Below are 27,256 nucleotides of genomic sequence, written 5' to 3' on the forward strand. Positions count from 1 at the left end.
CGCCCTGGCAGACTGAACCTGGCAGTCGTTCCCATCCCCCACAGCAGCTGTAGAGGCCGAGCCAGTCACCCACTGGCACATGAACTCAGCTCTTGCTCTTCTGGTGGCAGTCCGTCATTGAGCTCTGGGGACTCATTCAGTGGGTATGACGGCTAGTGGCTTTGGGAGAAGCTTGCCATCCTCGTGGAGGAGCCTTCAGAATTGCTCTTTTTCTCTGTGCCTCAGACATCCAGTGTGCACCACTCCCCCCCCACACACACACACAAGTCTTCTAGAATCTCGGCATCAGTTACGGCCAGACGGTGTACCTTGCTCAGATCTCAGATGTGCCCTCTCTGCCACCCTGTCCTCTTAGGACAGAAACTCCACCCCACAGTGTCTTGGCATCGACGTCCACCTTTCTCCACTGTTTGCACAAAGCATGAGCGACCGTGTCATTACTCACCAGCTGTTCCCAAGAGGTACTGAGGGGCACGGGCAGTCCCGGGAACAGCTGTGTGATCAGGGAGCACCTTGTTACAATTATTGCTCTGGGTTCAGAAAGGAAGGAGGACTGATATCTCAGGCTCAGAAGTGGGGCTCATCTCATGGCTCCGAGCCCCCCAAGACTATCAAAGACTCAAGAGAGTGGATATGCTTTGTTTCTGTCTGAAACGCAGCCATGAGTGGAGCCACACTGGGAGGCATATTTACAAGGACATAACCTTGCCGTGTGCCAGGCAGCGGGGGGGTGGGGGGGGTCAGCATTACTGATTACCTGCTATGACTTAGGTTTACAAGAACTGGTATTTATTGCTTGTCTAGTAATGTCACATGTGTGCACATGGTAGAACAGGGCAGGGGCTCTAGGCACATATTGTTAAGCCCAAATTCACAATCCCCAGCCCCCCCCCCCCCGCAAGCCGACAAGGAAACCAAGAGTTACGTATGTAAAAGCAAAGAGCCTTTATTTTAATCAAGTTTGCAAACTCGGTCTCTCTGCATGTCCAACATGTTGGAATAACCAGAGAGCCCCGAGCTCAATTAGAATAGGATTTTATAGTAGGAAAGGTGGGGGTGAGGGGGTTCTGAGGTTTTAAGACCCCCTGATTGGCTGACATTCGTCTAGGGTTTCCTGGTGGCTGTGCGCTGGCAGGTGTTTCTATCTACAGTGCTTAGAATGCCAGAAACTTACTTTGAATGGTCTGTTCTTGGGTGGGGGTCGGGTGGTCTCAGCTTGGGGTTCCTCCTACAGCCTCATCTCAGGGTAAACAACTGAGACTCCAGCCTCCATTTAAATTTATCGACGGCCAGAGTCCCAGGTGATAATGGTTGGAGGAAGTAAAGAACTTCCTTTGGGTGACCTGCCCAGATTTAGATCATCATGGCTGGCCCCCACACATATTAAGTGTATTAATGTAGTAAGTGTTAAAATGGGGGCTACGAGTTCTAGCAGAAGGCTACAGGTGCCCTTCTTTGGCTACAACTCCAGACAGCTTAAGCAAAGAGAGGGGAATTTGTCTCACAGGCTTTTTTTTTTTTTTTTTTTTTTTTTTTTTTTGGCACAGAAGCCCCCAGGCCTCAAGGAGGAGGCCTGAGCCAGGGCCTGGGACACATCTGGAGCCCATCCCCCTCTCTTGTCCAGTACCCATGCAAACAGGAATCCCATCACAAGTTCAGCTGGCAGAAGAGTACTTTAACCACTGAGCCATCTCTCCAGCCCTCAGAAGGAAGGGCACTTTAATACCGATCCTCAGAAACTCTGCAGAAATGAAATCTCCAGCTCATTTTTGTGCTTTTAAAAGTTTACTCTGTGTGTGTGTGTGTGTGTGTGTGTGTGTGTGCGCGTGCGCACATGGGTGAGCATAGGTGCTCAGGGAATCCAGACGACCACATCAGATCCTCTGGAGCTGGAGTTGCAGGCATTTGTGAGCCTTTTGTCCAGGACTATCCTCTGGGCCAAACTATGACCACCCCCATGAGTTCAGCCGTGCTCACTTGCTTGGGCCAGCAGCTGGGCTCTTTGACTGTCAACCTTTCCTAGGGTGCCAGCGTGTCATAAGACCCTCACTGGGGATCTAGATGCACCTCCCAAGAAGGCACGTAGAATTTTGGCCTAACTAGATGGACTCTGGGATGGATGGGTAGGATTTACTGTATAGAGGTGGAAGGACTAGAGAGAACAGTCCATCTCTGCATCCATGAGGGAGTTGTCCTCCGTTCTGGGTGCAGACTTTCCATTGCGGCTGTGTTAAGGCCACCCCTGCTCACACCCGTGACCTCCCTCGCTCTATAAGGAAGCATAATAAACTTACTGCTTCCCCAAAGTGAACCTTGATGGAATTGTACCTCAGCTTGTCATGGAGACCTTCAGAGAGAGGGAGTCATTGTTTACTTCTCCTCCAGGGAAGGATTTTAGCAATCAAGCTGTTTGACAAGTGTCCTGGGAACTGAACACAAGTCCTCTGCAAGGATAGTGTGTGTTCTCCACCACTGAGCCATGTCCTCGACCCCTCTAGCACAACCTTAAATTGCTCAAACGGAGACATGGGGGCCTAGCCTGAGTCTGGGGCTTACCTCTGTTGGGTCAACTGTAGACACAGCCGTGAGGCATAAAATGGAATCCTAGTTCCTAGGGCTCTACCTGGAAAGAGGATGAGTGTCGTTAGTGGGACTTTATGTCAACCAAATTATGCCTACCTAGAGGAATGGAGCAGAGGTATGGCTCCACTGATGTCCTGCTGCTACCCTGTGGTATGTCCTTTTTTCCTCCTGGCCTTTCTGCCCAGATGATGGGAGCATTTGCTACCAGTTCTCATTCCTGTGTCTCCTGCACAACACCTGGTTTGCAGGGTACAATAATTTTTTGCTGAATGAGTGGATTCTATCATTTAATTCCCCTCGTAACAATTCATTAAACCTTGTTATTTTACAAAGGAGAGACCCAGACCGACCAAGCATGCCCTGGTTGGGTTTTTGGTGTTTTTGTTTCTTGTCAACATGGCACAGCTAGTCATTTGAGAGGCAGAAACCTCAGTTGAGAAAATGTCCTCACATCAGATTGACTTGTAGGCAAGTCAATAGGGCATCTCTTGATTGATGATGTGGGAGGACCCAGCACTCTGTGGGTGCATCCATCCCTGGACTAGCGATCCTAGTGTTAATTGCAGGCAGGCAAAGCAAGTCAGTAAGCAGCATTCCTCCAGGGCCTCTGCATCAGCTCCTACCTCCAGGTTCCTGCCCTGAGTTCCTTCAAGTGAGGGACTGTGATGGGGAAGAGTAAGCGAAATAAACCCTTTCCTTCCCAAGCTGCCTTTGGTCATGGTGTTTTAACATAGCAATAGAAACCCAGTAGGTTTTCACCTAACTAGAGCTAGGATTCGATACTTCGAGATCAGCCTGGCTCCAAAACCATAATTCTACTCAGTCGGGTCAACAGCCACGAGTTGTACAACTATTGTTCTAGGAGCTGGAAACACAGCTCCAGGTCATACTTCAGGAGGGAGAGCAACAGCAATGTGTACATGGGGGTGACAAGGAGAGGAACAGGGGAATAAAGGAAACAAGGGGGCGAGAAATGCTGGGGAAGGCGGTGATGGGAAGACAGGGTGGGCCAGGAACCTCTTCTGAGAAAGGGTTGGGCATGACTGTCCTCAGGGTCCAACAGCCATCATCTCTGGGAGCTCAGCTGAGCCACTTCCAAAAGATCAACCCAGCTGAGCTTGTTGGCTGTTTACAGCTCCCCATAGGGAAGCAAAGAGGGTCACAGAGTCCTCACCCGAGTATCACCCACATACCACTGCTGCCCTAATTATATGTGACATGGGGGGGTAGCACCAGAGTATACAGGCCGAGGAAGACTAACGAAGGGGATGGTGAGGGGTATGCACCCGAGAAGACGGCTCAGAACGGCTCAGACAGGGGTTTAAGCCAATAGAAAGTCTTGATTAGCCGGCCACTGACTACACTGGGTGTTTGGGATTCTGGGATAGCCCTGAGCCTTTCTCAGGGTGAGCTTTTAAACACAAAAACCATGTTCTGTGTTGACATACATCAGTTAACAAGAACAGTTAACCAGAAGCAGAACCACAAAATCCAAAAAGCAAGGTTAGTACATTCAGAGACTTTCCCAAACCTATGGACTTTGGTGGATTAAGTCTTTGTTTTCATTTTGGCTAGTGGTGCTGTCTACCTACTGAGTTTTACAGCCTGAGCGGTTCTTCCATCATGGAGTCAGTTGTGCTGCGGTCTAAGGACCTGTTACAAGGGACTCCATCTGTGCAGCTGTAGGGAAACCATATCATCCCTGCTCGGTAAAGACTGTCCAGTGCAGCCTTTTGGTGGGAAGCAGCCACATTCTAGTAACTAACCCCTCATCTATTCTCTGGAAGTAATCCCAATAAACTCCTTGGTTCCCGGAGTGAACTTTGGTGGAGTCGAATCATTGGGACCTCAGGAGAAGGGGCAGACATAGCTCATATCTCCCCTTGGGAATGGATTTTAACAGCTGAAGGTGACGTTTGAGCTCATTCCTGGAGGGATGGGCGGAGTCATCTGAAAGGAAAGCAGAGGGAAACACCAATGAACACAGGTTCTGAGGCAGGGGGATGACGTAAAGAGAGCCTCAAAGATCATGGAAGGACCCAGACTGCCTATGGGAGGGACTCAAGCAGGCAGTGACGTCACCATAACAGGCTCATTTCAGCCTCTGCCTGAGCACAGAGGAAGGTGGGATGACCACAGAAGCAGGGTCCTTCAGCTCGTCTGTTCTTCCCCTGTATCCCCCTCTCAGACCCACACCTTCTTCTGCATGTCCATGCCACCTTTACCTCCCGACCTGCCACTTCTGCCCCCGTGAGCTGCCCCCACGACCTCTGCTTTAGGAACAGAATACAACACTAACTTTGAGTCGACTTTCCCACCAGTGTTTAAACTGAGGAAGCTCTAGGCTCTCTTTCCTCCTCTAGAGACTCCAAAAGGGAAAGAAAAGAGGAAAACGATGCTCAGGGATTCCCCGGGGCCAGTTCTGTCTAGGACAGCTGAACACTGGGTCAGCATGAGACTAGACTTTCCTAGGGATCAGGATGTTCCAAGTGGTCAGAGCAAATCCAGGCTGGCAAGCTCTGCTCTCTCGGCCTGGTTCTTATAAAGGGGCACATTCATAATGCTTTGCAACATGGCAGGATTAATGCCCGCAATATCATGCATACCCCCCATGTTTAGCCTGGCCTGCAGCAGCCAGCCCTAAACCCTTCTTCAGGGGAAAGCCATCCAGAGTTGTGCTCCCCAGTGAGGACAGTCGAGGGCAGAGGTGGTTCTTGGGTGCTTGGTGTGTAGCTAATTTGAACTGAGACACACTTTGTATGCATTTCAAAGAGTACATTAATACCTTTTATAATAAAATATATTTTGGAATTCAAGTACATGTATTCTTGCAGCGCTGGGGACGAAATCTAGTGCCGAGCAACCACTGGGCTATGTCCACAGCCCAGCAAACACATTCATTTTAAAGTGTTAATTTTGCCTGTGTCTTTTGAAACAGGCTATCAGAAAGGTTTAAATCACATAAATAAGCTCATACATAAACACAAAGCACGCTGTTAGGAGGTGTTAGGAGGTTCTGGGACAAGGCAAAGAGGAAGCCAGACCAGGCAATTACCCTGTGAACAGATCATGAGAAGAGATAACTTGGGTTTCCTTTTGCTGTTGTTTTGGTTTCATTTTTTTTGTTTGTCTTGTATTATTATTATTATTATTATTATTAATTTCATACACATCAAACGAAGAGAGGAGAGCAGAGGATACCTGACAGTCCACACACCCTCCAGCCACCACTTGGGGCATGGTGTTTGAGAACCAGAATGGCCAACTGGAAGCAGAGCCCTGGACCACATCCCCGTTTCACTTCAGGACACTTCGTGCATCCCCTGCATTGTCCAGATGCATCCCCGAGGCCTTCAAGGCCACACAGCCTAGACCCAACTTGTCTTTCTGGTTTCAACTCAAGGCTCAAAATAGTCACTTGTTGGTTCACAACCCCTCTCCCTTGTCGAGACAGGGTTTCTGTGTGTAGCTCTGGCTGTCCTGGAACTCACTCTGTAGAGCAGGCTGGCCTCGAACTCAGAGAGCTGCCTGCCACTAAAGCCCAGCAGGTTTTTGTTTTGTTTTGTTTTTAATAATTTATTTTTTATTTTATGTGCACTGGTGTTTTGCCTGCATGTGTGTCTGTGTGAGGGTGTCAGGTCCCCTGGAACTTGGGTTACAGACAGCTGTGGGCTACGGAGTGCTGGCTGCTGAGCCCACCCTTAGCAAACTGAACTGGCTGGGGATACACATCTGGGGAGTGGGGTAGGTGAAAGCTAACGAACTAAAACAATTAAGAACAAGCAAAAACAGTTGTGCAGCCCAGGCCGGGAGTGCAGCCCAATCAGCCAGGTCAAACCGGGCATCTCAGCTGAATGATTGGCCAGACTCAGGCAGAAGGAGCACGAAGTTCAAAGGGCAGGTAGAGGATCGTCATGTAGAGGGACCCTCTGGGTAGAGGACAAGGGCTTCCTGTGCCTTGAAAGGGATGAGGAATTTATCCAAGAAGTGCTTACTCTGGGAGCTACAGCTGTCCACCTGAAAGGCCTCTCCCCACCCACGGGGCAGGCTGACTCTGCCACCCACTTGAGGCCTCAGGGAAAAGAGACCTTGGCTTATTGGGGGAAAGCTCAAGATGGAGCTACTGGAGCAGGGTTTGGGGTATCACTGATGGTGGGCTGTAGTGCCAGGGCCGACCGGGAGGCAGAGCTGGGTTTTGAAGGACTAAACTCAAGGGTAGAAGTCAAAAGTGCGGCTGAGGTTACAGTTGGGATTTAGAACTAAAAGGTCCACAATCAGCTAGACTAACGGGCTGGAGCTGAGGTTTCAAATCCAGGTGTGGGGCTTCCCGCTGGCTATCCTCCTGCCTCGGCCTTTCAGAGCGCAAAGTTTACAGGCCTTGAAAGTAAACGTGCAGGCTTGGCGGTAGGTATTCAGGGAGGAGCTAAAGGTAAGGTGCGGTTGGATTTGGGGGAAGAGGGTTAGGGCTCACACCGGGGCAGAGGGACAGCATTCTTTCCTTTTGCTGACCGAGTCTACCTACATTTTTGCCTTCCAGACCTAACAGCAGCAGACAGAAGCCCCTCCCTTCCCAGGAATGTCTCGGCCCCACAGAAGACGCAGGGCCACGTCAGCCAATTGGCTCTGGCCCTGCCCTGGAAACAGCACCTGTTAATCCCCTCTCCTTCCAGCTCACCTGGATGCAGGTTAGGCAGGTGAAGCGTCTCCCCGGAAACGGAGCTAGAGCGCCCCACCTGCTGGGTTCTGCCTGCTTAAATCGGATCCGGCGCAGCCAGGCTTCTCGTGAGTGCCCCACACCTCCCCACCCGCCCCGCCCCCACCTTTTCCACTGGTTCCACTACTGGGAACCTCCATCCACCTTGGGGTCGTTCCCCAGTAGGCCTGTGCCAGCACCTTCAGACCAGCAAGTCACATGCTGGGGAAATGCTGGGACAGACTCCGCCCGTCGCCCCTCCCCCACCTCCCGTGGGGGCGTGACATCTACCCCGCCCACTTTGCGTGCTGGGCAGCTTCTGCGGAGGACAGAGGGGTGGTAGAAAACAGCTCAGTCTCTGTGGAGTAAAAACCCATTCTCGGCTGTGTGGGACATGTGGTCTCCAGGACCGAGGCCCTCTGATTCACCCTTAGTCTCTGTTACTCAGAAAGTATGTTTTGAGCAACCTTGCCCCATGGGAAGTCTGAAAGGACGGTGTCAGATGACTCTTTCCCCCTCGAAATAAATTCCTCTGTCCTCGCTTTTCAGATAAGGACTCTAAGACGTGAACTGTCCCAGGCAAGCCCCTCCAGGCCTCGGCAGCTGGCACCTACAGGATCTGTCTCTCCTGCTGCAGGAAGCTGGACTCCTGGCCGGCAGTGCTAGCTTTATTTTTACCTGGTGTGAGTCATGCCGTCTATCCTCCAGGGAACAGGTTAAATGAGTAACACTGTTAGGTCCCTCCCCACATTCCCACGGTAGGAAGGACTAGGCTGAGGTTCAAATCCAGAGCCCTCCTTTGCTGCCTTAGAGAACACATGGAGGGGGTACAGCCGGGGATGGACCAGACCGGAGGAATCAGGTCAGTGAGGGAGGGGGGCAACTGTGGATGGGACTGGTGGAGATACGTTTAGAGGCAATCGGTAGCCCCTGGGGGCATGGATTGGCAACAGCAGAGAGAGTTGAGGAGCCCTGGGGTAAGCTGAGAGGTGGTAGTGTCGTCTTGAGGAAGCAACACAGGAGGAACAGGTTAGGGTAAGCTGAGGAACTCGGGTTGGGCCCTGTTGCATCAGAGATGACTTTGGCCCAGCAGGAAGATCAGCACTAGAAGGAGAGATTTGGAGCCTGCGTCTTTTATTGCCAGACCAGGATGGGATGGGATGCTAACCCACAGAGAAGGAAGGAGAGAAAGGTCAGGGTCAGCCTGCTGGTTCGAGAAGGGTTAAGTCACCAGCCTCACCCCCCCCACACACGACTCCTCCCATCCAGGACCCAGCAGTGACAGCTGAGGCCATGTGAGTCTGATCCTGAATGAGGCTTTATCTCTGACTGTTCGTCCCATCATCCACTGTGGCACCAGCTCCCTCCCGCAGCCTAGATGGAGACCAGCAGAGCTGGAGAGGTCAGGGGCTGGGCGAGGGGATTCCTTGAAGGGGAGGGGGAGCTCTGTGATGGAGTGAACTCTGCTGGGATCTGGGGAGGTGCTTTCCCAAGGTGCAATGCTGGAGCTTCATCTTTCCAGAGAAGGTCCTGTGGACCCTGAGGAAGATTCCCGGGGCTCTTCCCTAGGATGCCCAGGTGAGACCGGGAGGGCCAGACGGGTGGGAAATGACATGTGTGGTCCTATCCTGCAGGTGATGGTACCAGTAGCCTGGACTGAGAGGAAGAGACTGGGCCTCTAGCTGCCAACCAGATGATGGAGACACCAGGCCATGATAAACACCGTCTGAGCCCTGACATTGATCTCACCTGACCAAGCCATGTCCCAACAAGCCTCAGTGGCCAGGGAGCTGCCCCCAGATGTGCTGGCAGAGCAGGTGGAGCTGTGGTGGTCCCAACAGCCCCGGCGCTCCTTGCTCTGTTTCTCCGTGGCCGTGGGCCTTGTGGCTGGCTGTGGGGCGGGCGGCGTGGCCCTGCTGTCCTCCACCAGCAGCCGCTCTGGCGAGTGGCGACTAGCCGTGGGCACCGTGCTCTGCCTGCTGGCCCTGATGGTTCTGGTGAAGCAGCTGATGAGCTCCGCGGTGCAGGATATGAACTGCATCCGCCAGGCCCAGCACGTGGCCTTGCTGCGCAGCGGTGGAGGGGCTGATGCTGTTGTAGTACTGCTCAGTGGCTTTGTGCTGCTGGTCACTGGCCTGACCCTGGCTGGGCTGGCTGCTGCCCCGGCCCCAGCTCGGCCACTGGCTGCCATGCTGTCTGTGGGCATTACCCTGGCTTCCTTGGGCTCAGTCTTGCTGCTGGGTTTGCTGCTGTATCAGGTGGGTGTGAGTGGACACTGCCCCTTGATCTGTACAACTGCACCCTCCACCCAAAATGGCCACGGTGGTAACAGCAGCATCTTTAGCATCTCGGGACAGTTGTCCTCTGGCCAGCGTCATGAGACCACCTCCAGCATTGCCAGCCTCATCTGACAGACCTGACTTCTTCCCATGACCTGACTCAGTGTCCCCAGAGCATTGGCAGGACACATACAGGAGCATGCATATATGTCTGCTCCCACCCCGCTGCCACGGGATTGCAAAGGACGTGATTAGGAGCTCACGTGTACCTGACACATCCACACTGTGAGAGGGTGCATGACGGATGCCTCCTTGGGGCTGAATGCCTGTGTCCGTGGACTGTCATGCTCTCTGCCTGGCTCTGGGGTCTCTAGGCACATCTGGAATCCCTGAAGGCTTGGCTTGTATCTCCAAGACCCTACAACTCCAGCCTTGTCCTACGGCATGAATACACCAGCCATTGTTCTTCAGAGAGAGACTCTTGGCAAAGCAGAGGGAAGTGGGGTGAGAGGGACCTGGACCGGAAACGCCTTTGAGTTTGTAACCTAGCAGCTGGGGCCTGGGCAAGGTGACTGTTAGCCTCTCTTGCCTCAGTTCTTCGAACAGTGTTGCATCGGTTGTTAGGATTAAATCAGTGAGTGAGATGAGATGGCTGGACCCCTGGCAGATGCGCAATAAAAGGGTGACGACAGTTGCTGCTGCCTTCACCTCACCTTCTCAGAGAGCCTCCTTCCCCAATCCCACAGAACACTCATTTCAGGCTTTGGGGCCAGGATGTTGTCTTTAGCCAGACCTGGGGTTTCTTTTCTCATGAGAGAAGGGGGAAGGGTCAAGAGGGTTACACAGGTTTCTGGACCTAGAGAGAGTAGGGGAACCCAGTCCCTCACATTTGTTCACTTGCTAATTCAAAGGGAGATTTAGCCACAGGTATTGGTGACTTTCTTTAGAAATGCGCCCTCTTCCCTATATAGTCTGCCTTCTGTAGATTCCCTGAGGGATAGCTTGGAGGATATGTCTCCCTCCCCTACTTGTGAAAAAAAGGACAGCCTGCAAGTACCAGTTGGCCCGCTTCTGGGTTCCAGACGCAGGAGAGGTATTCAAGCCCTTCTGAGGCCCGCAAGCAAGTCACTTCCTGCTTGGAGTCACTGTGGAAGGGGTCGCTCTTTCTGTGGTATGCGTTTCCAGGTAACAGGAATGTAGGTTCCTGCTTTTGCCACTTCCTGCTACACAAGGTGCAGATTATGTGACAACCCCCGAGAGACCTGTCTCCTAAAAGATGCTGATGCAGGAGAAACTTAAAGAAGTAAAATTGATGCTGTAAAGCAGCATTTCCTAGCCTGCGGGTTGTGATCCACTTGGGGTCGAGTGAACTTTTCACAGGGGTCACATATCAGATATCCTGCATGTCAGATATTTACCTTATGATTTATAACAGCAGCAAAGTTACAGTTAGGAAGTAGCAAAGAAATAAGTTTATGATGGAGAGGGTCACCGCAACATGAGGAACTGTATTAAAGGGTCACAGCATTAGGAAGGTTGAGAACCACCGGTATAAAGGATTTACTAAAAGAAATCTTGCTTGAGAAATATTAAATTACACCAGTAGAATTTAGCTAACGGAGCACTGCCTCCAACATGAAGATAAGTCGTACTCTAACCAGTCTTGCTAGGAACTGCGAGAAAGAAAACCTGTACCACGACTGAGGTTGGGCTTTGCTGAGAAAGTTTCTGCTGTTTATTCACCAAGATTGCCCTCCAATTAGGCTCCACTCCCTGATTTACAACTAGCCATTAGACCCATCCCCCTGTCAAAGAATGCGCCTCCTAGGGGCAGCTAAGTGGACAGGGCAGGGCACAACCTGGTCTGCCACTGAGCCCCCTCCTCACCGTCCTCCCCCCCCCCCCGCCGTGCTCTATCAGGGAGGCACAGTTCCGCCAGGTGGACAAGATGGACCTCATAATGACTGATTAACGGAGCTGCAGGCTTTGATGAGGACAAGCCGCTTTCAGCAGACAGGGCAAACATCTCCTGGAGGGATGCAGGGCTAGTAAACAAGGGGAAGGGGACTGCAAACTGAGAAGGGGAAGGTGGGCAGAGCCAGGGGAGGAGGAGCAGCTCATGTCCTAGAATGCCCAGAACAACTGAAACCCGTCTTCTGAATGTTCCATGGGGCTTCATCCCTCTGCACATTCAACCTGGGATCACTGCTCTCTATCTTAGGAGCTCCCACTCTGCTCCAAAGGCGCCACTAGTCATCGTAGTTCCCCCCACCCCCACCCCACCCTCCACCCCCCACCCCGGCATCCAAGTCAGAGACGCAGACACTGGAGGACATTCACTGTCTCCTCTCCCAAGACCAACAACAATACATCTCTGATCCCCTCATAGACATTTGCCTGACAACACACAGCTCTACATTCTTCAGAAGGGACCCCCTTTGTGTGATCATCATAAAACTAAAATGAAATGAAAATCTACCTTAAAATGTTTCCTAATGCCATGCGGTCTTGTTCTCTCTGCCTCGTGGACCAGCCACACCAAACTATTTCCGTATGTTTTCAACGTTCTCCCATTTGTTCCGGCCTTTGTCCTGTTCTCCATCCTCATCCTTTAAGACCCCACCCACATTCTCCCTGACCCTCTCTCTTAAATTAATGACTTGCCCTTTTTTTTTTTTTTTTTTTTTTTTTTGGTGCCCACAGCACCATCAGCTGCAGGTGATAACTAACCCACAGCTCGTGATGCGCCTTAAGACTCAGTCAAGTACAAGCTCCTCCCTGCAGAATGGTTTTGGTTTTGGTTGTCTATGGTTCCCTCGTTCCCAACCTGGACCTAAGTGCTGCAGCGTGGGCAGATGGCAATGTATGCACAAGGGACAGTGAGACCCACCTTTAGCCAGGAAGGGAAGTCAGGCCAGTGCACATCTGGTTCCAAGTCCTTCCCTCCTGAGGCCCTCAACTCTCTCCCTGAGTTCCCAAGAGATGTAATCCCAGACCAACTCCTGGGGAGGTAAGGGACACGACATCCTTCCATCTGGAATAAGCAAGGGGTCCCTTTTTCTTCCGGCCGAGACAGGCCTTGTCTCTTTTTAATATCTCTTTTAAGAAACTGAAGTTGCCGGGCAGTGGTGGTGTGTGCCTTTAATCTCAGCACTCGGGAGGCAGAGGCAGGCAGATCTCTGTGAGTTCAAGGCCAGCCTGGTCTACAAGAGCTAGTTCCAGGACAGGAACCAAAAAGCTACAGAGAAACCCTGTCTCGAAAATCCAAAAAAAGAAAAAAGAAACTGAAGTAATTCAGAAATGCAGAGGCTTGGAAAACAGGAAGTGGCACAGAGCTTAGCCATCTCCCTGAGCACGTGGCAATGGTGCCAGGCTCCCAGGAAAGGCTGTGAGGGAGAAGCATGCCCCCCGCCCATGGCCTGCTCTATAAGGCTACAGAAGTCGGCCATCGACCCACCCGACCATAATGGGAGACAGGTAATGGAGCCAGCAGTCCATCTGCCAACTCCGTCTCTAGAGCAGACCCACAGCCTGTTCTTGCCATTCACTGCCTTGTTCCAAACAAGTCACTCAACCTCTGTTTAGTTCATTCACATCACTGTGAATAGCCCATTGGCCTCTCTGCTCTCTCCAAAGCTATCTCTTCTTGAAGACACTTCTCCACCCTGTCTCCACCTCCCTTTGTTCTTTGGTTAAGATTCTGTGGCCACTCTCACCCTTTATCAGGTTCCCCTACCGTGAGCCCTGCTTTTGCTCTCAGTAAAACCTCCTCCACAGATGAACCCACCCTTTGCCTGCACTGCCCCTACCCACTGCCCCACCCAGCACCTTGCAGAGATACACCTATCTGCACCAGGTACACCTCCCACCCCAGTCTCCACAGCTGGCTCAGCCCCCTGCCACTACACAAACACACCATGAGAGATTATGGGAGGCATCCTCTCTTACCTTTGAGAGCCCAAGGAGGAATTTAGACTTTGTCCTCAAGACCCTGAAAAACATGAAAAGGTTTTAATCCAGGGAGGACCGTGGTTAAAGTTAGTTGGATGGCTTGGCTCCTCTGTGGAGGTAGAGATTAGTCTTAGGAAGAAAAGAAGACTTGGTTAAACAACCCAGAAATGCTGAGCTGAAGTCTCAGCTGACCCTGAGGGAGGAGGAGCTCAGACAGACGAAAGCAAAGGGCTTTAGCAATTTAGAGGCAGCAGAGAGGTTGTATGAGGCTAAAGAAAGGGGAGAACAAAAAGCTAGTAAGGGGCACCAGGTGAGGACTTCAGGGGTCTCTTAACAGGTGGGCCCCTTTCTTATGGCCAAGGGGAAGCTGAGGAAGGTCGTTTCAAGTTTGCTAACATGTACATATGTGTGCCTTGCATTCATGTATGAGTGGACACATGTGTACACATGCACACATGAATGGGGGGATATTAGGTTGATATGGTGTGCCTTCCCCCATATCTCGCCACCTTATAAATTGAGGAAGGCTCTACCCCTAAGCCTGGAGCTTGCTGTTTTGGCTAGTCTGGTCTGCGGCTTGACTCGGAAATTCCTGGCCGCCACTGAGCTCCGGGGAACCGAACTCTAGTACTGAGTCTTGTGTGGCAAACACTTTACGCTGAAGCCATCTCCCAGGCCACAGTGAGAATTTTAAAAGGGAACATGGCCATTTAAAATGGTCAGAACTGTGTTCAGGTGAACATTTGTGTACAGGTAGTGGATTGCAAGGGGTAAAAGCAGAGCTAGGGAACTGGCTGAAAAATCTATGCACAGTCCGGATGTAAGGTACCAGGACTTAGGTTAGGGGCTGCTGGGATAAAGCTCCAGGATGCAAGGCATGCTGGGAAAATAGGACCCACAGAGGAGCCCCTATGGGAGAGATGTGATTGATTAGGCAATGATCGCTGGAAGATGCAAACTAGAAGTCAGTCTTGGAGCAGGAAAGGCAGGCAGCTGCAGGGGGCAAGGTGGGTGGACCTGGCTGGCTACTCCTTCCCATAAAGATAAGGAAGACTGTGATGAAGGTGTGTTTGTGGGTTTGAAGCAGGAAACTGTGGGAATTCCTGACCAATGGCCATTCTCCCTGCAAGGTGGAGGCAGTTTTAAAGGGCTGCAATGGAGTAGGGGAGGAGACTGTGACTGCTAGGCAGAAGAGTAGCTCTAGGAAGGACTGATCATTGGTCCAAAATAGGACATAAAGAACAATAAGCCCTCTAGCTGGACCAGCTCAGAGACCCTGATGTAAAGACTGCTTGGTATTGGTCTCTCCAGCCTGAGGGACTTCCTTTCAAACAGAGCATGCCCAGAATGCTATTACCTTTTCACCTAGTAAAACTTTCTATAGGAGGAGTTTTCTTGTCCCGACTGCCTGCTCCAAAATAATCACTCAGAGCCTTAATATCAATTAGAAATGCTCAGCCGATAGCTCAGGCTTATGTCTAACTAGCTCTTTCTTAAAAAAAAAATAGAATAGTTTTTTATTTTTTTACAAAAGAGAACAAACTATTTTTTCATTTGACATACCAATCCCAGTTCCCACTCCCTCCCCTTCTCCCATTCACTCCATTTTCCTCCCCACTCCATCCCCCCACCACTTCTCAGAGAGGGTAAGGCACATTGCTTTGAGGAAGGACCAAGGCCCTCCCCACTATATCTAGGCTGAGCAAGGTATCCATCTAAAGAGAATGGGTTCCAAAAAGCCAGCACAGTAGGGATAAATCCTGGTGCCATACTTCCTCTGCAATGTTGAAAGCCCACCCGAGGCATCATCAGGCATGGCTGGAGGCCAGGCTGCAGGCATGAAGAGGGGGTGGCTGGGGGTTGAATTTCACTGGGACATTTGAGGGTGAGATGATGGGGAAGGGAAAATGAAGTACCGGGGAGATGGGGAGAGGCTGACATGGTGGACCGCAAAGTCCAAACTTGGAGACAAAGAGGATCAGCGGGAGTTGTAGGGGAAGGCAGAGGCAGGCAGATCTCTGTAAGTTCAAGGCCCACTTGATCTACACAGCAAGTTCTCTGCCAGTCAAGGCTACACAGTAAGATCTTGTCTCTAAATAAATAAATAAATGCCCAAACTGGCATTGAGCAAAACATCAGCAGCAGGTGAGGTAGAGGGGAAAACATGATGCTCTCCCTTCTGAGACCACGGACAAGCTTTACATACTCACGCATGTTCCTAGACATCTGGAGATGGCGAGAATGTTCTCTTGAAACTGCCCCTTCTGGTCTAGTCACATCCTACACAAGACCCCAGACCGCCTGGTCTCCCTAAAGGAATCTCCTTCAGGTACCAGGCAACTTCTTCAGGCTCAGTGCCCTGGATGCAATACTGGAAGTCGGCCCCGGTGAGTCGTGCCAGTTCTCCCATGCCAGCCTGTTCTCATGACCTGGGGTTTACACCCTGAATCTCCTGGGCCTTCATGCTTTGGCAAAAGGCAGAAGGCAGTTAGCCCAGGCCAGATAGGGATGACTCCCACCCCTGCCCCTCCCCTTGGAGTGTTCTTGTCTGAGTCTGTGTGACTCCTACTTCCAGGTGAGACTATGGATTATGGTGTAGATTGCTGAGTGCAGCCAGGAAGTAGCAGCTGAGCTGTTGGAGCCTTAGCCTGTCGGGCTGTGCAGTGGCGCTGTCAGGAGGAGTACGGTGCTGATGCTGCTTCTTACTGTTTTTACAGCGTCCACTGTTTTCATTCAAATCCTTTGTTGTCCTCGCTGGAGCTTCTGAGTCCTGGAGAGCAGCCTTTCAAACCTCCAGCAAGAAGTGAATGACAAGAGAGGAGTCTTAGCAAGCTCCTCCCCCAGCGTGAATGATGGCTACCTCTTGTAGGGAACTATTGTGGAGTACCAATCCTTAGCGATCTAGTTCACTTACTCACTCAGTTTCGCCAGCAACAATATGAAGAGAATACCGTTACAATATCCATTTTACTGATAAATTGGAACAGAGAGGTTCAATAACTTGTCCAAGTTCACACAGCACGCCAGCGTCAGAGCTGGGACTTGAATTAACCTGTACTCTCAAGTGATTGTTAGGATGCTGTTAAGAGGTGTGTGTGTGTGTGTGTGTGTGTGTGTGTGTGTGTGTGTGTTTGTTCATGCATGCATAGGTGCGCATCTGTGCTCCTTTGTGCAAGGGCCAGAGGTCAGTCTCAAATGTCCTCAAGAGCCATCACCATGAGTTTTGGGACAGTGTCTCTATCGGCCTGATGTTTGCTAAGTAGGATAGGTTGGTTGGATAGCGATGCCAGGAGTCTGCCTGTCTCCACCTCTCCCGTGCTGGGATTTATAAGCATGCACCACCATGCCCAGCTTTTCATGTTTTCTGAGATCCTCGTGTTTGTGCTGCGAGCTCTATTGAATGACCTCTCTGCAGCCGGGAGTTTCTTAAACTTCGTGCCTGCAGCTTTCCAGACCCCTCCCCACCCCCCTCCACGTCTGCTCTTTGCACAGCGTAAGAAACATGGCCGTGCCTTTAAGGCAGCCAAGACGCTAGGTTCTCCTCCAAACTCAGGTCTGACTTGGAGGCTCTGGGGCACAGCGAGTAGTGACCACTGGTGAGGAGTGGGCAGTGGCGAGCTGGGGGCAGGACCTGAGGCCGGAAGAGGCCAGGTGAGAGAAGGCTGGGTTAATGGCATTATTCTCTTCCTCCATGGTTCGGCACTTTTGTCCCTCAAAGCCTATGACCCAGGTCAAGTTTCCTCCCTGTGCCTGGAACCAAGCATGTGGAACATGGGAACAGACTGCCCCAAAGAATCAAATGAGGCTCTAGGACAGGGTCCAAGGTTCTGCAACTTCAGGGTCTTGCTCAGCCAGGCCTGGCATCCAACAGCAGGTTCTGAGAGGAAGCCACGCTTGTGGAACTTGATTGCTGCGGGCAGGAAAACAGCTGCTAATTTCGAATCAGCACTTACCATCTCCTGGGTCCTCAGAGACTCCAGCCCGGGCCTGAAGCCTATGTAAAAATGGCAGCCGTTGTCCCACACTCAGGTCCAGAGCTACACGGGTCAGCTTCTCCTCAGTGGAGGCTGAGGGCAGGGAGCAGATCAAACCATGTTTGCTGCAGCTCCTCCCTTAGAAGCCGGGATGTGCCCATCCCTTAGGCCCACTCTCCACAGGAGCCCTCCTTCAGGGTCTCAGGATGTTCTTCCTAAGTTTTCAAGAGTCAAACCATCTCTGAACTCAGGAACAACTGGTAACTCAGACCCCATGAGCCAGACTTCTCCCCTCTAGCTCCTCCTCCCATCTCCAGGCCCTGCCCTTCTTTTCAGACAACCCCTACCACGTACCCGCCAGACACTCCTCCCTTGGCATCTCCTCTCAGTGAAACTGCCTCCCTGGCAGTTTCATGCATTGGTACTTTCTAGGACCACACTGCTGACACCTCCAAACCCAAGTGTCCAGACTGGACAGCTCCCAGATAAACCCTGTCCTGGGTATTCGCCCTGGAAATCCTTCCTCTACAATGGCCATTCCCCAACCTGCTTTCCTGTTACTGTGCCCAGATGTCAAGCCAGAAACCAGGGCAGCTCCCCAGATTCAGAGTCAGTGACGTCCATCAACTCTGCCCCTTCTGTGACCGGAGTCTGTGCCATGCCTTAGGTCTTATCACCCATTTGTCTTTTATTTCTCTCTCTCTCTCTCTCTCTCTCTCTCTCTCTCTCTCTCTCTCTCTCTCTCTCTCTCTCTCTCTCTCTCTCGCCCTAACCAGTATTGACACTACAGTTTCACAACTGATAAGGACTCTCAGACACACCTCACTGTTGCCTATCTGAAATCCTTGCTTTTTCACAAGCCCCTCCCTTCATCAGCCACTTCCCCCACCTCCATTTCCGTCTCTGAAGACTTTTCCTTCAAAGGCTGACACTGGGCAGACACAAGCAGAGTGGCTACCTGGCTTGTGAGGATGGTCCCTTGTGTGGGAACGATCTGGAACAGACCACACCTCCCCACCCCCGATCTCCTGTATGCTACCGGACTCTAGGCTCTTGCATCCCCCAGGTCTTGGCTGATTAGATCAGGGGTCTTGAACCGAGCTGGACCAGTGTCTTGCCTGATTGCTTGGAACTTAGACCCCTCGAGATTTTGGAAGTTCTAGGAGACTCACTCAATGTCACACCCGTGACAGAGCATTACAGGAACAGCCACCACCCACAAGGCTAGGACAACCTGCTTCCTGCCTCCTAAATTAGCTGTCCCTTTGCTTCTATGCAAGGCCAGGATCCTTCCCCAAGCCCCTATTTACTCTTTATAATGAAAGAATAAAGAGTAAAGCTCCTCCCATCTCAAGCTCCGCCCATCTCAAGGCTGCCTGTAGGAGCCATCCTCCCAATCACCATTTATTTATTTATTTATTTATTTATTTACTTATTTATTTATGGTTGCGGACGTGCCGCCACGTGTGTACACAGATCAGAGGGCAGCCCTTTGGAGCCAGTCTTTCCCTTGGACAATGGTTCTCAATCTGTGGGTCACCACCCCTTAGATATCAAGCATTACAATATGATTCATAACAGCAGCAAAATTACAGTTATGAGGTACAACAAAATAACTTTATGGCTAGGACACCACAAGATGAAAAACTGTATTAAAGGGCTGCAGCATCAGGAAGGTTGAGAACCACTGTGTTAGACCTTTACAGGATTCAAACTCAAACTCAGGTTGTCAGGCTTACACGGCAAGCGCTCTCCCTTCTGGGCCATCTTGTTGGCCTCACAGCTATTTTTTTCTTTTCTCTCTCTCTCTTTCTCTTCTTTCTTTCTTTCTTTTTTTTAATTTTCTTTTTTCTTTTCTTTTCTTCTTTTTTGAAGACAGGGTCTTTCTACATAGCCCTGGCTGTCCTGGAACTCCCTGTGTAGACCATGCTGGCCTCAAAGTCAGAGATCCACCTTCTTCTGCCTCCCAAATTCTCGGATTAAAGGTGTGCACCACACCTGGCCTTCCCATAGCTCAGATTCTTGATGATTCCCTCCACCTTTGCCTTCACGTCTTCACCTTCCCACATTTGCTCCGTGGTCATTCAACAAAGGCCACTGTCCCTTGGAGCCCTGTACCACAAAACCCCTTGCAGAAACCAAAATCCATATGTATCTTATACAAAAGACACAATATTTGTATGTACCCTATGCATATTCTCCTGTGTTCTTTAAATTATCTCTGAAGTATTTCTGATTCTTTTTTTTTTTTAAAGGAACACATGACAAAATTTTATTTTAGCTCTTCTGGGCCAATGCTTACCCTTATGTTCAGATTACAGAAAATATTTTATTTAAATATGAAAAAAATCAAATATCTCTCTAAGTGAAACAGCTAAAAATTTGGCTTGTTATCAAACATAAGTGATATATTTGGCTTTTTAAAAAACATCAGAGACATCCTATTAAGTTGTTACACAAACTGTTTTGTTCTCCTAGCTGTCTAATGTTCATGGGCAGTCTGCTTCTATGGTGCATGGCATATACACAGGCTTCACAGGCTTGATCACTAGTCCCATAGAAATACTTAAGTGAAAGAAGAAAGATGATCTTTGCAATTACATAAGAATCACCCTTTTTTTTTTTTTTTTTTTTTTTTTGGTTTTTCAAGACAGGGTTTCTCTGTGGCTTTGGAGCCTGTCCTGGAACTAGCTCTTGTAGACCAGGCTGGTCTCGAACTCAAAGAGATCCGCCTGCCTCTGCCTCCCGAGTGCTGTGATTAAAGGCGTGCGCCACCATCGCCCAGCAGAATCACCCAAATTTGACTAGTGTGTCCACTCACTAAAGAAGCCACCCATGACCCAGAGCACCTTCCCACTAGCTAACTGCCATTCTCATTCCGATCATATCCAAACAGCTGAGAAATAACTCAGAGCTAGAATGTGGCCAGGTGCCTTGGCAGTCTGATGTGAATGTCTAGAAAGTGGACAGGAAATAAAGAATTCTGCTTCCCTTCAAGAAAACTTTCCAGAAGGAGGTGGGTGGCCAAGGAATCCACCTGCCTGCTTGGTGGCTGCTCGAGACGGGGCAAGGCCAAGCATCTTCTGAATGTTTTGTCGAGTTGACATAGAACAGAGAGTGTACAGGAAGATGAAAAGCAGTCTGTGGTACAGTTGCCCAGCAGGTTGCCATGAGACACCCTTGGATGTGAGAAAGGGGGAGAAGGGGAGCTTTGCCACCGCTCCACCTTCAAACGTGAAATTAAACATTCCCATTAAGGCAGCGAAACAAAAGCCAGTTGCAAACGTGGATTTCGTTCGTACCGTTGACAGATCGCGATGGTTCTTTAGTTTCTCTTCTTGTCTATCTTTCTTTTTATGTTGTCGACCAGCTGACTCCGTTATAGTTTCCTTTTTCTTTTCTATTTTTTTACTTTGTTTTTCCACTTCTGCCTTCAATCTCTTGTACTTGTCTGTCCTGTAAACCAGGAACCACGCTACGCCCTCAGCGAGCAGCGCGGTGCACACGGAGATAAAAACCACGAGCATTGCGTCTGCAAACGTGGTGCTCACCTCATGTCCCTGCCGGTGCTCCCACCTTTCACACTGTGTGGGGGTAGCGCTCAAATACCAGCCAGAGACCTGGGGGACCGAGGAGCACTACCTCCGATTCTTTTAATTTTCGTTTGGTTTTCGTTTTTGAGACAGGATTTCTCTGTACAGCCCTGGCTGTCCTAGAACTCGCTGTGTAGACCAGGCTGGCCCCAAACTCAGAGATTCGTCTGCCTCTGCCTTCCGAATGCTGGGATTAAAGGCGAATGCTACCACTACTGGCCTTAATTTTAATTTTGTATGTGTGGGTGTTTTGTGTGCCTGAGTCTGTGCACCGTGCGTGCCTTCAATTCTAGAAGATCCCAGAAGCCGGTGTTGGATCCCCTGGAATTGGAGTTACACATGGTTGTGAGCTGCCATGTGGGTGCTGGGAACTAAACCTGGATCCTCTGTAGGGGCAGTAAGCAGTCTTGTCCACTGAGCCATCTCTTCAGCCCAACATCGGTGCGTGACAAATGTCCTCACATGGTCCCGTCTTCGTGGACTCAGCACAGAAGAGCGGCGCATGGCAAACTCAGAGCTATCTGGATCTCTGTGGACATCCTCACCAAATGTTTTCCTCCAGCGTTGGCAGAGTCTGAAGGGCCGAGTGAGAAACTGAGATTCCAGACTAAGACACGACCTGGCCTCAGGCTCACGGGCTGCTCTCACTGTGTAGGGATGAAAATAATGCTGGCCGGGAGAGCAGCTAGGAGCCGTTTTTCTGCAGGGGTGTAGTTACTATGAGGACACCCATGATCTGGGTAACAATCCTACATGTATATACATACAAACAGCCCTAGTTAAAGCCATGGGATTATTTTTTTAAAGATGAAAGTAGGAAGGTGATGTAATAGGAAGGAAGGTGTCAGAGTAGAAGGGGGTGAGAGAGGGAAGTCGGGTGATTATGACCAAAATGCATGACATATGTGTATGAAATTGTCAATTAATTATTTTTATGGTTTTTTTTGAATGAAAGATTATATTATTGCTATTATTCTGTGTTCAAATTCACATATCATCCAACAATAATAACAAAAGGCAGATACATAAATTGACAAACAATAATGATTAACATAAATTTATAATAAAAACCTATAATTTATATTCCAAATTGACTAGCATAAAAATAATGATATAAAAGGTTAGATTGTTGAGTTAGATTGACCCCAGTTTTCTGGGAAACAACCATACTGATTTTTGAAGAAGGTATACAAGGTTGTACTTCCACCAGCAATGGAGGAGTGTTCCCCTTACACCAAATCCTCTCCAGAATAAGCTGTCATCAGTGTTTTTAATCTTGGCCATTCTGACAGGTGTAATATGGAATCTCAAAGTTGTTTTATTTTATTTATTTATTTATTTATTTATTTATTTATTTATTTATTTATTTATTTTATATTTCTTTAGTGCCTAGGCACAAGTGAGCCACCACACCTGTGTGAAAGTCAGAAGACAGCATTCGGGAGCCAGTTCCGTCCCTTCCACCTTGTGGATCCCCGGGATCAAACTCAGCCTTGGCAGCCTTGGCAGCAACTCCCTTTATCTTCTGAGCCATTTCACTGGCCCGGTAAAAACTATTTTAAACCGGGTGCACACCTTTAATCCCAGCACTGGAGAGGCAGAGACAAATGGATCTCTGTGAGTTTGAGGCCAGCCAGGTCTACAGATGGACCAAGACAGCCAGCGTGACAAAGAGAAACCCTGTCGTGGGGTGGGGGAATTACTTTAATAAAATAAACTGTGACCAGAGAGATATTCATGGGAGGTACCCTGGAAGAGAGGAGATCTGGGTAGCATCTTCCAGCAATGCGTTTAGGATCAGAGAAAATATAAAAGGGACGACTTCTTCTGTTAATCCAAAATGAAAATAGATTTATTAATTCCTTGAAAAACATTATAACCAAATCACATACTTTATTTTGATAAGAAAAAAATTTTTTCAGTAAGAAATCTGGCACAGTCTTCTCCTGCCGGGGCATGTGTGAAATCCTGGGACTCTTTAGGTCAGGGCCGCCATCATGATGACGGACAAAGCCACCCAAGTAGCGGGCGGCTGTGGTAAAAACTCAGTAAGACAGGGAGGAGGGAGGCGAGGAAAGGGAAGAGGCAAGAGGCCTGCACACGGGGCCTTCCCCACAGTTGTGCCCTGCCAGGGTTTATCCTGGGACAGCAGGAAGCCACGGGGGAGTTACTGAAAAGCCAGAATTGTCACTTTGACACTGGTGTCAGAAAAACAGCCCCCTGGGCAAGCTTTTAAGTTCTAGCCACTTCTGACCCTGAGGTTTGAGGCATCGCTGTCTCTAAAGTGCCAGGCGTGGAGGGAAGTGGGGAGTGTCCAAAGATGGGGCTCAGAGAGAGAAGTGGTCCCGACTCCCTGCAGCCTCCATCTCTCCAGCCCCAGGCTGAATGTAGTTGTCCTCGATGAAGCCATCATCATCTTCATCCTCACCCACCTGTGGGCGGTTCCCACCCTCTGGTCTGGACAGTGGGCGATGCCGGTAGCTGGCCCGGTACTGGCGGCAGAGGTGGCACTTGGCAGCAAGAGCAATGAGTAGGGAGAGGACCACGGCCCCCAGCAAAACCCCTACCAGCACAGGCCATGCCCGGCCTCCGGAGGCCGTCGTTGACGTGGTGGTGTTGTACACTGAGAACTCAGCTGCATGGAAAGAGACAGGGTTACAAGAGGTCCCCAGATGTGGCTCCCAGGGGACACTGAGGGGACCCAGTCCCTCCTCGACCATTCTCTCTCTCTACCACTCACTTTGGTTTGCTTCAGTCATGGAGAGGCCTGATGACATCGGTGAGCCTTGGCCTCTGTCAGAAAAAGCTCTGGCTCCAGGGACACCCCAGGCTCCAGGCAGCCCTGGGGTACAAGTCCTGAAAAGTACAGAGGTGTAGGGGCCAGAGTTAGATAGAGGCTGCTACAGACAGGACCACTGCCCACATCACTGGTCCATGGAAGAGAAGGTAAGCTGCCATGAATGGAGTTCAGCTCTGGAAGGGGCTGATCAGGAAGTTCTAATGCCTTTAGTAAGAACACTTAGCACTGTGCTCACAGAATCTCACTACATAAGTATAAACACTACCCCTGCCTTACTGATGAAAGCAGAGGCCCCCAAATGGAAAATGATCCAACTGAGGCCTCAGAATTTGAACTCAGATCTCTGACATCAGAGCATAGTCTGGCCCGCTCCTCGGCAAGCTGATGGAAACAGGACAGAAGCAGTCTGGGAGCAATTGTGCGGCACTGTCCAGCTCAACAGCAGACCCCAGGAACAGAGGGTTGTCCTCAGACAGCCAGGGCACCCACCTTTCCGCTCCTGTGTCGGGAGCCTCCCCTACAGTTCATCCCAGTCCTTCCGGCGGGCATCTGTCTACTCACCTCTACACACGGGGGCCCACACTGTGCCACCGCAGTGAGGCTTATACTAGGGAACTATTGGAGACGACCACCTGAGTAGGAAAAGATCACAGTGAGGGTCGTGGCACTCAGGGCTGGGGAACCTGGGGGAGGAGCATCTGAGCCAAGGGAGTAGCTGGAGAAGGTCACATGCATAGGACTAGGCTTGGACACCTCTGAAGGAGGTCAACAACGTGTAAGGAGACACACGTGACCCTGAGGCGCGGCCAGGGAAGGAAGAGCAAGACAGCTGAGGCTGGGCAGCATCTGCAGGAGGGCGGCAGGAACCAGAGGTGTCCCTAGGCAGAGTGGCCGGGCAAGGGACTAAAGCACCCAGCTTAGGGGTGTATTCAGCCACAGTCCTGTGTGATACCCAGAGGATGCCCTCATTCATGACGTGCCGCTTCCCCCTCCAGTAACTTAACCCTCTTCCTACCCTCTGACGGAGCCATGTCCAAGCGACCTACACTTTGTCCTTATAGCCACAGTCTCCAGCCAAGATCTCCTAGCTGGTGTCTAACCATCCCCAATCCACTTCCCAGAGCCAACTCTCTGAGTCTTAGGGAACTCCTTCCACTGCTCCCCATATGCCAAATATGTCCCGTTCTTGGCTGAGGAACTCAAAATCCAGCATGGGGGCCCTCAGGCCACACTCTCCTTCCTGGCAGAGCCCCACCCTACACACTACACACACACACACACACACACACACACACACCTACCTTATCCACCCCTCAGCTCTCCGAGTTTTCACCCCTCAGTGCCAAGTCAGCCCTCTCAACTGGTGAGGTTACTCCAGGGTCCACAAGTGACCTCTGCCTCATCAGCATCCAGTCAGAACTGGCCAGCACCAGCCACACACTTCCCTGAGGCAGAGGCCTGTGTGCCTGGTTGGGGGCAGGGAGAAGCTGGCCTCAGCACACAACTTGTAAAGTGAAGGAAGGCGGTGGGGAGAGAGTGATGGGGTGGAGGGAGGCAAGCCTCAGCAAGGAGACCTACCTAGTTCATTCATTCATTCGCAAGCAATCTCTGGGGGCCTTCTGTGGACTTCTCGCTAGGCACTCAGTACTCAAACAAGAATTTGTTACGCCTGGCAGTGAGTTCAATTGGGCTTTTCGACACTTGTCTCCTTCCTCCCTTGCCTTGCTCTGTAAATTCTTTCCATCGATATACACAAAGTCCCTTTCCAAACACCTCTGGACTCACAGCCTGTACTTGCCTGCCCAACCCCCTCCAACTGTCACTTCACAACTCAATAACAACACAATAACACACACCCCTCCGGATCTACACAGACAGACGTACACACCCGCAACTGGATCTAGTTTCTCTGCTGCACACAGGAGCCCTTGAGGATCAGAATAGACCAGAGTACCCGCTCCCACACCCCCACTGTCTTCCCCCCTCTCCGCTCCCACCTTCAGACACTATGCACAGTCCGTGGAGGTAGCTTCCGGCTGGAACTGCTGAACCTGGACAGGTGGGCGGGCCAGAGCGGGAGCTTGACTCACCTGGAACCGCAGCGGGTGGGCGGGGCGGAAGTGCAGGTGGAGGGAAGGCGGGGCAGCAACCGGGATTTGCAGCGCCCTCCGCAGGGAGGACTCATCTTAACACCTCGCCAAGGATTGAGGGGAAGCAGACTTGCTCCCTCCCCAAATATTGTGGATTAGTGCAACTGGAATGAAGAAGGGGTCCAGGTTGTCCCTGAAGGAACAGACCTCAGCAGGCTCTGCTACCAGCTCTGATAAACAAATGGATTTCTAGTGCCGGTACAAAGTCCAAAGTTGAAGCTGGGAGTTTTACAGGCCTGCAAAGGCAGTGAGCCAGATGGGACCATCAGGGGAGGGAGCGATGAGCAGTCTTCCCAGAGAGAGCCTGAGAAACCAGGCATGTTCCAAACTTCCTTGCAAAGTGTTAGTGCGCGTGTGCGTGCGTGCGTGCGTGCGTGCGTGCGTGCGTGCGTGTGTGTGTGTGTGTGTGTGTGTCTACACTCAATGCCTGCACAGGGGGTCCAAACCTTCATCTGGGTCTCGTGGTTCCTTTGACCCCAGCTGCCAGGCCTTTAGCTCTCCTCTTTGCTTTCCTTTGCCTTTCTCGTGAGGACTGGTTCCCCATTGTCCTTCAAGATACAGCTCAGGGGATCACCTCTACGCTGGCCAGAACAGCCTAGGACAAGCTTGGTGACAGTGTTTGTCAGGATCATCTTGGGCTTACTCCTGCCTAGGCTGCCTCCTCTATCTACTTGGATGGTCTCCCAGGGTGGAAGACAACCTCTGGGGTTCTCTGGGCCTTCTGTAACCAGCAAAACACCCGAAGCTGGACAGGATCAACAGGTAACTCAGGGAGAAAGGATTGCCTGTGTTACTGATACTAGGGAATGGGTGTGCCAGGATCCAGGACCAAGAGGGCACAACTGTAGAGAGGGCTGCCCAGAGGAGCTGCAAAGCGGATGATAAAAAGTTCAGTCAGATGGTGGTGGCGCACGCCTTTAATCCCAGCACTCAGGAGGCAGAGGCAGGCAGATCTCTCTGAGTTTGAGGCCAGCCTGGTCTACAAGAGCGTGCTCTAGGACAGGCTCCAAAGCTACAGAGAAACCCTGTCTCAATAAATAAATGAATAAAGAAAGAAAGAAAGAAAGAAAGAAAGAAAGAAAGAAGAAAAAAAGAAAGAGAAAGAAAGAAAGAAAGAAAGAAGAAAAAAAGAAAGAGAAAGAAAGAAAGAAAGAAAGAAAGAAAGAAAGAAAGAAAGAAAGAAAGAAAGAAAGGATCCGAGACGTCCTCGATTTCCTGACAAAGGAGGCTGGA

General features: G+C 50.6%; 2 protein-coding genes, 1 long non-coding RNA gene and 1 pseudogene across 13 annotated transcripts in view; 1 reads left to right on the forward strand and 3 right to left on the reverse strand.

Moving 5' to 3' along the window:
* Window positions 1-920: 920 nt before the first annotated feature.
* On the reverse strand, window positions 921-18,022 carry LOC126513165 (uncharacterized). The gene is made up of 3 exons (XR_007595253.1): window positions 17,460-18,022; window positions 13,504-13,546; window positions 921-4,533 (listed from the first exon to the last, which is right to left on the reverse strand). It is a non-coding gene; the product is annotated as an uncharacterized lncRNA (long non-coding RNA).
* Tmem125 (transmembrane protein 125) lies at window positions 6,202-12,045 on the forward strand. Of its 6 annotated transcripts, none has more exons than XM_050161381.1 (5): window positions 6,205-7,012; window positions 7,121-7,365; window positions 7,826-7,959; window positions 8,546-8,678; window positions 8,911-12,045. In XM_050161381.1, the coding sequence occupies exon 5, from the start codon at window positions 9,037-9,039 to the stop codon at window positions 9,685-9,687; it is 651 nt and encodes a 216-aa protein (XP_050017338.1). In that variant the 5' UTR covers window positions 6,205-7,012; window positions 7,121-7,365; window positions 7,826-7,959; window positions 8,546-8,678; window positions 8,911-9,036; the 3' UTR covers window positions 9,688-12,045. The 6 variants fall into 6 exon arrangements, with proteins under 6 accessions (XP_050017342.1, XP_050017338.1, XP_050017337.1 ...); XM_050161380.1 differs by having other exon boundaries at window positions 6,205-6,987; XM_050161385.1 differs by lacking the exon at window positions 8,546-8,678 and having other exon boundaries at window positions 6,202-6,987.
* Window positions 18,023-20,473: 2,451 nt separating the features above from the next.
* LOC126513090 (calcium load-activated calcium channel-like) lies at window positions 20,474-22,607 on the reverse strand (annotated as a pseudogene).
* The window catches only part of CUNH1orf210 (chromosome unknown C1orf210 homolog), a 47,663-nt gene continuing 42,858 nt past the window's right edge, over window positions 22,452-27,256 (reverse strand). Inside the window, exons 1-5 of one of the 6 annotated variants that reach the window (XM_050161228.1) lie at window positions 25,871-25,952; window positions 25,175-25,339; window positions 24,435-24,505; window positions 23,814-23,929; window positions 22,453-23,708 (exon numbers count right to left, since the gene is read on the reverse strand). In XM_050161228.1, coding sequence (XP_050017185.1) covers window positions 23,401-23,708; window positions 23,814-23,850 — 345 coding nt within the window. In that variant the 5' untranslated portion in view covers window positions 23,851-23,929; window positions 24,435-24,505; window positions 25,175-25,339; window positions 25,871-25,952 and the 3' untranslated portion in view covers window positions 22,453-23,400. Of the gene's footprint in view, window positions 23,709-23,813; window positions 23,930-24,362; window positions 24,506-25,174; window positions 25,340-25,870; window positions 26,418-27,256 lie in introns of those variants that run through there. The other 5 variants (XM_050161227.1, XM_050161226.1, XM_050161231.1 and 2 more) reach the window with 5 other exon arrangements.

The sequence above is a fragment of the Alexandromys fortis genome, unplaced genomic scaffold, assembly GCF_014885135.2.
Source record: "Alexandromys fortis isolate MF-2015 unplaced genomic scaffold, M_Fortis_MF-2015_v1.1 scaffold_122, whole genome shotgun sequence".
Classification (NCBI taxonomy): domain Eukaryota; kingdom Metazoa; phylum Chordata; class Mammalia; order Rodentia; family Cricetidae; genus Alexandromys; species Alexandromys fortis.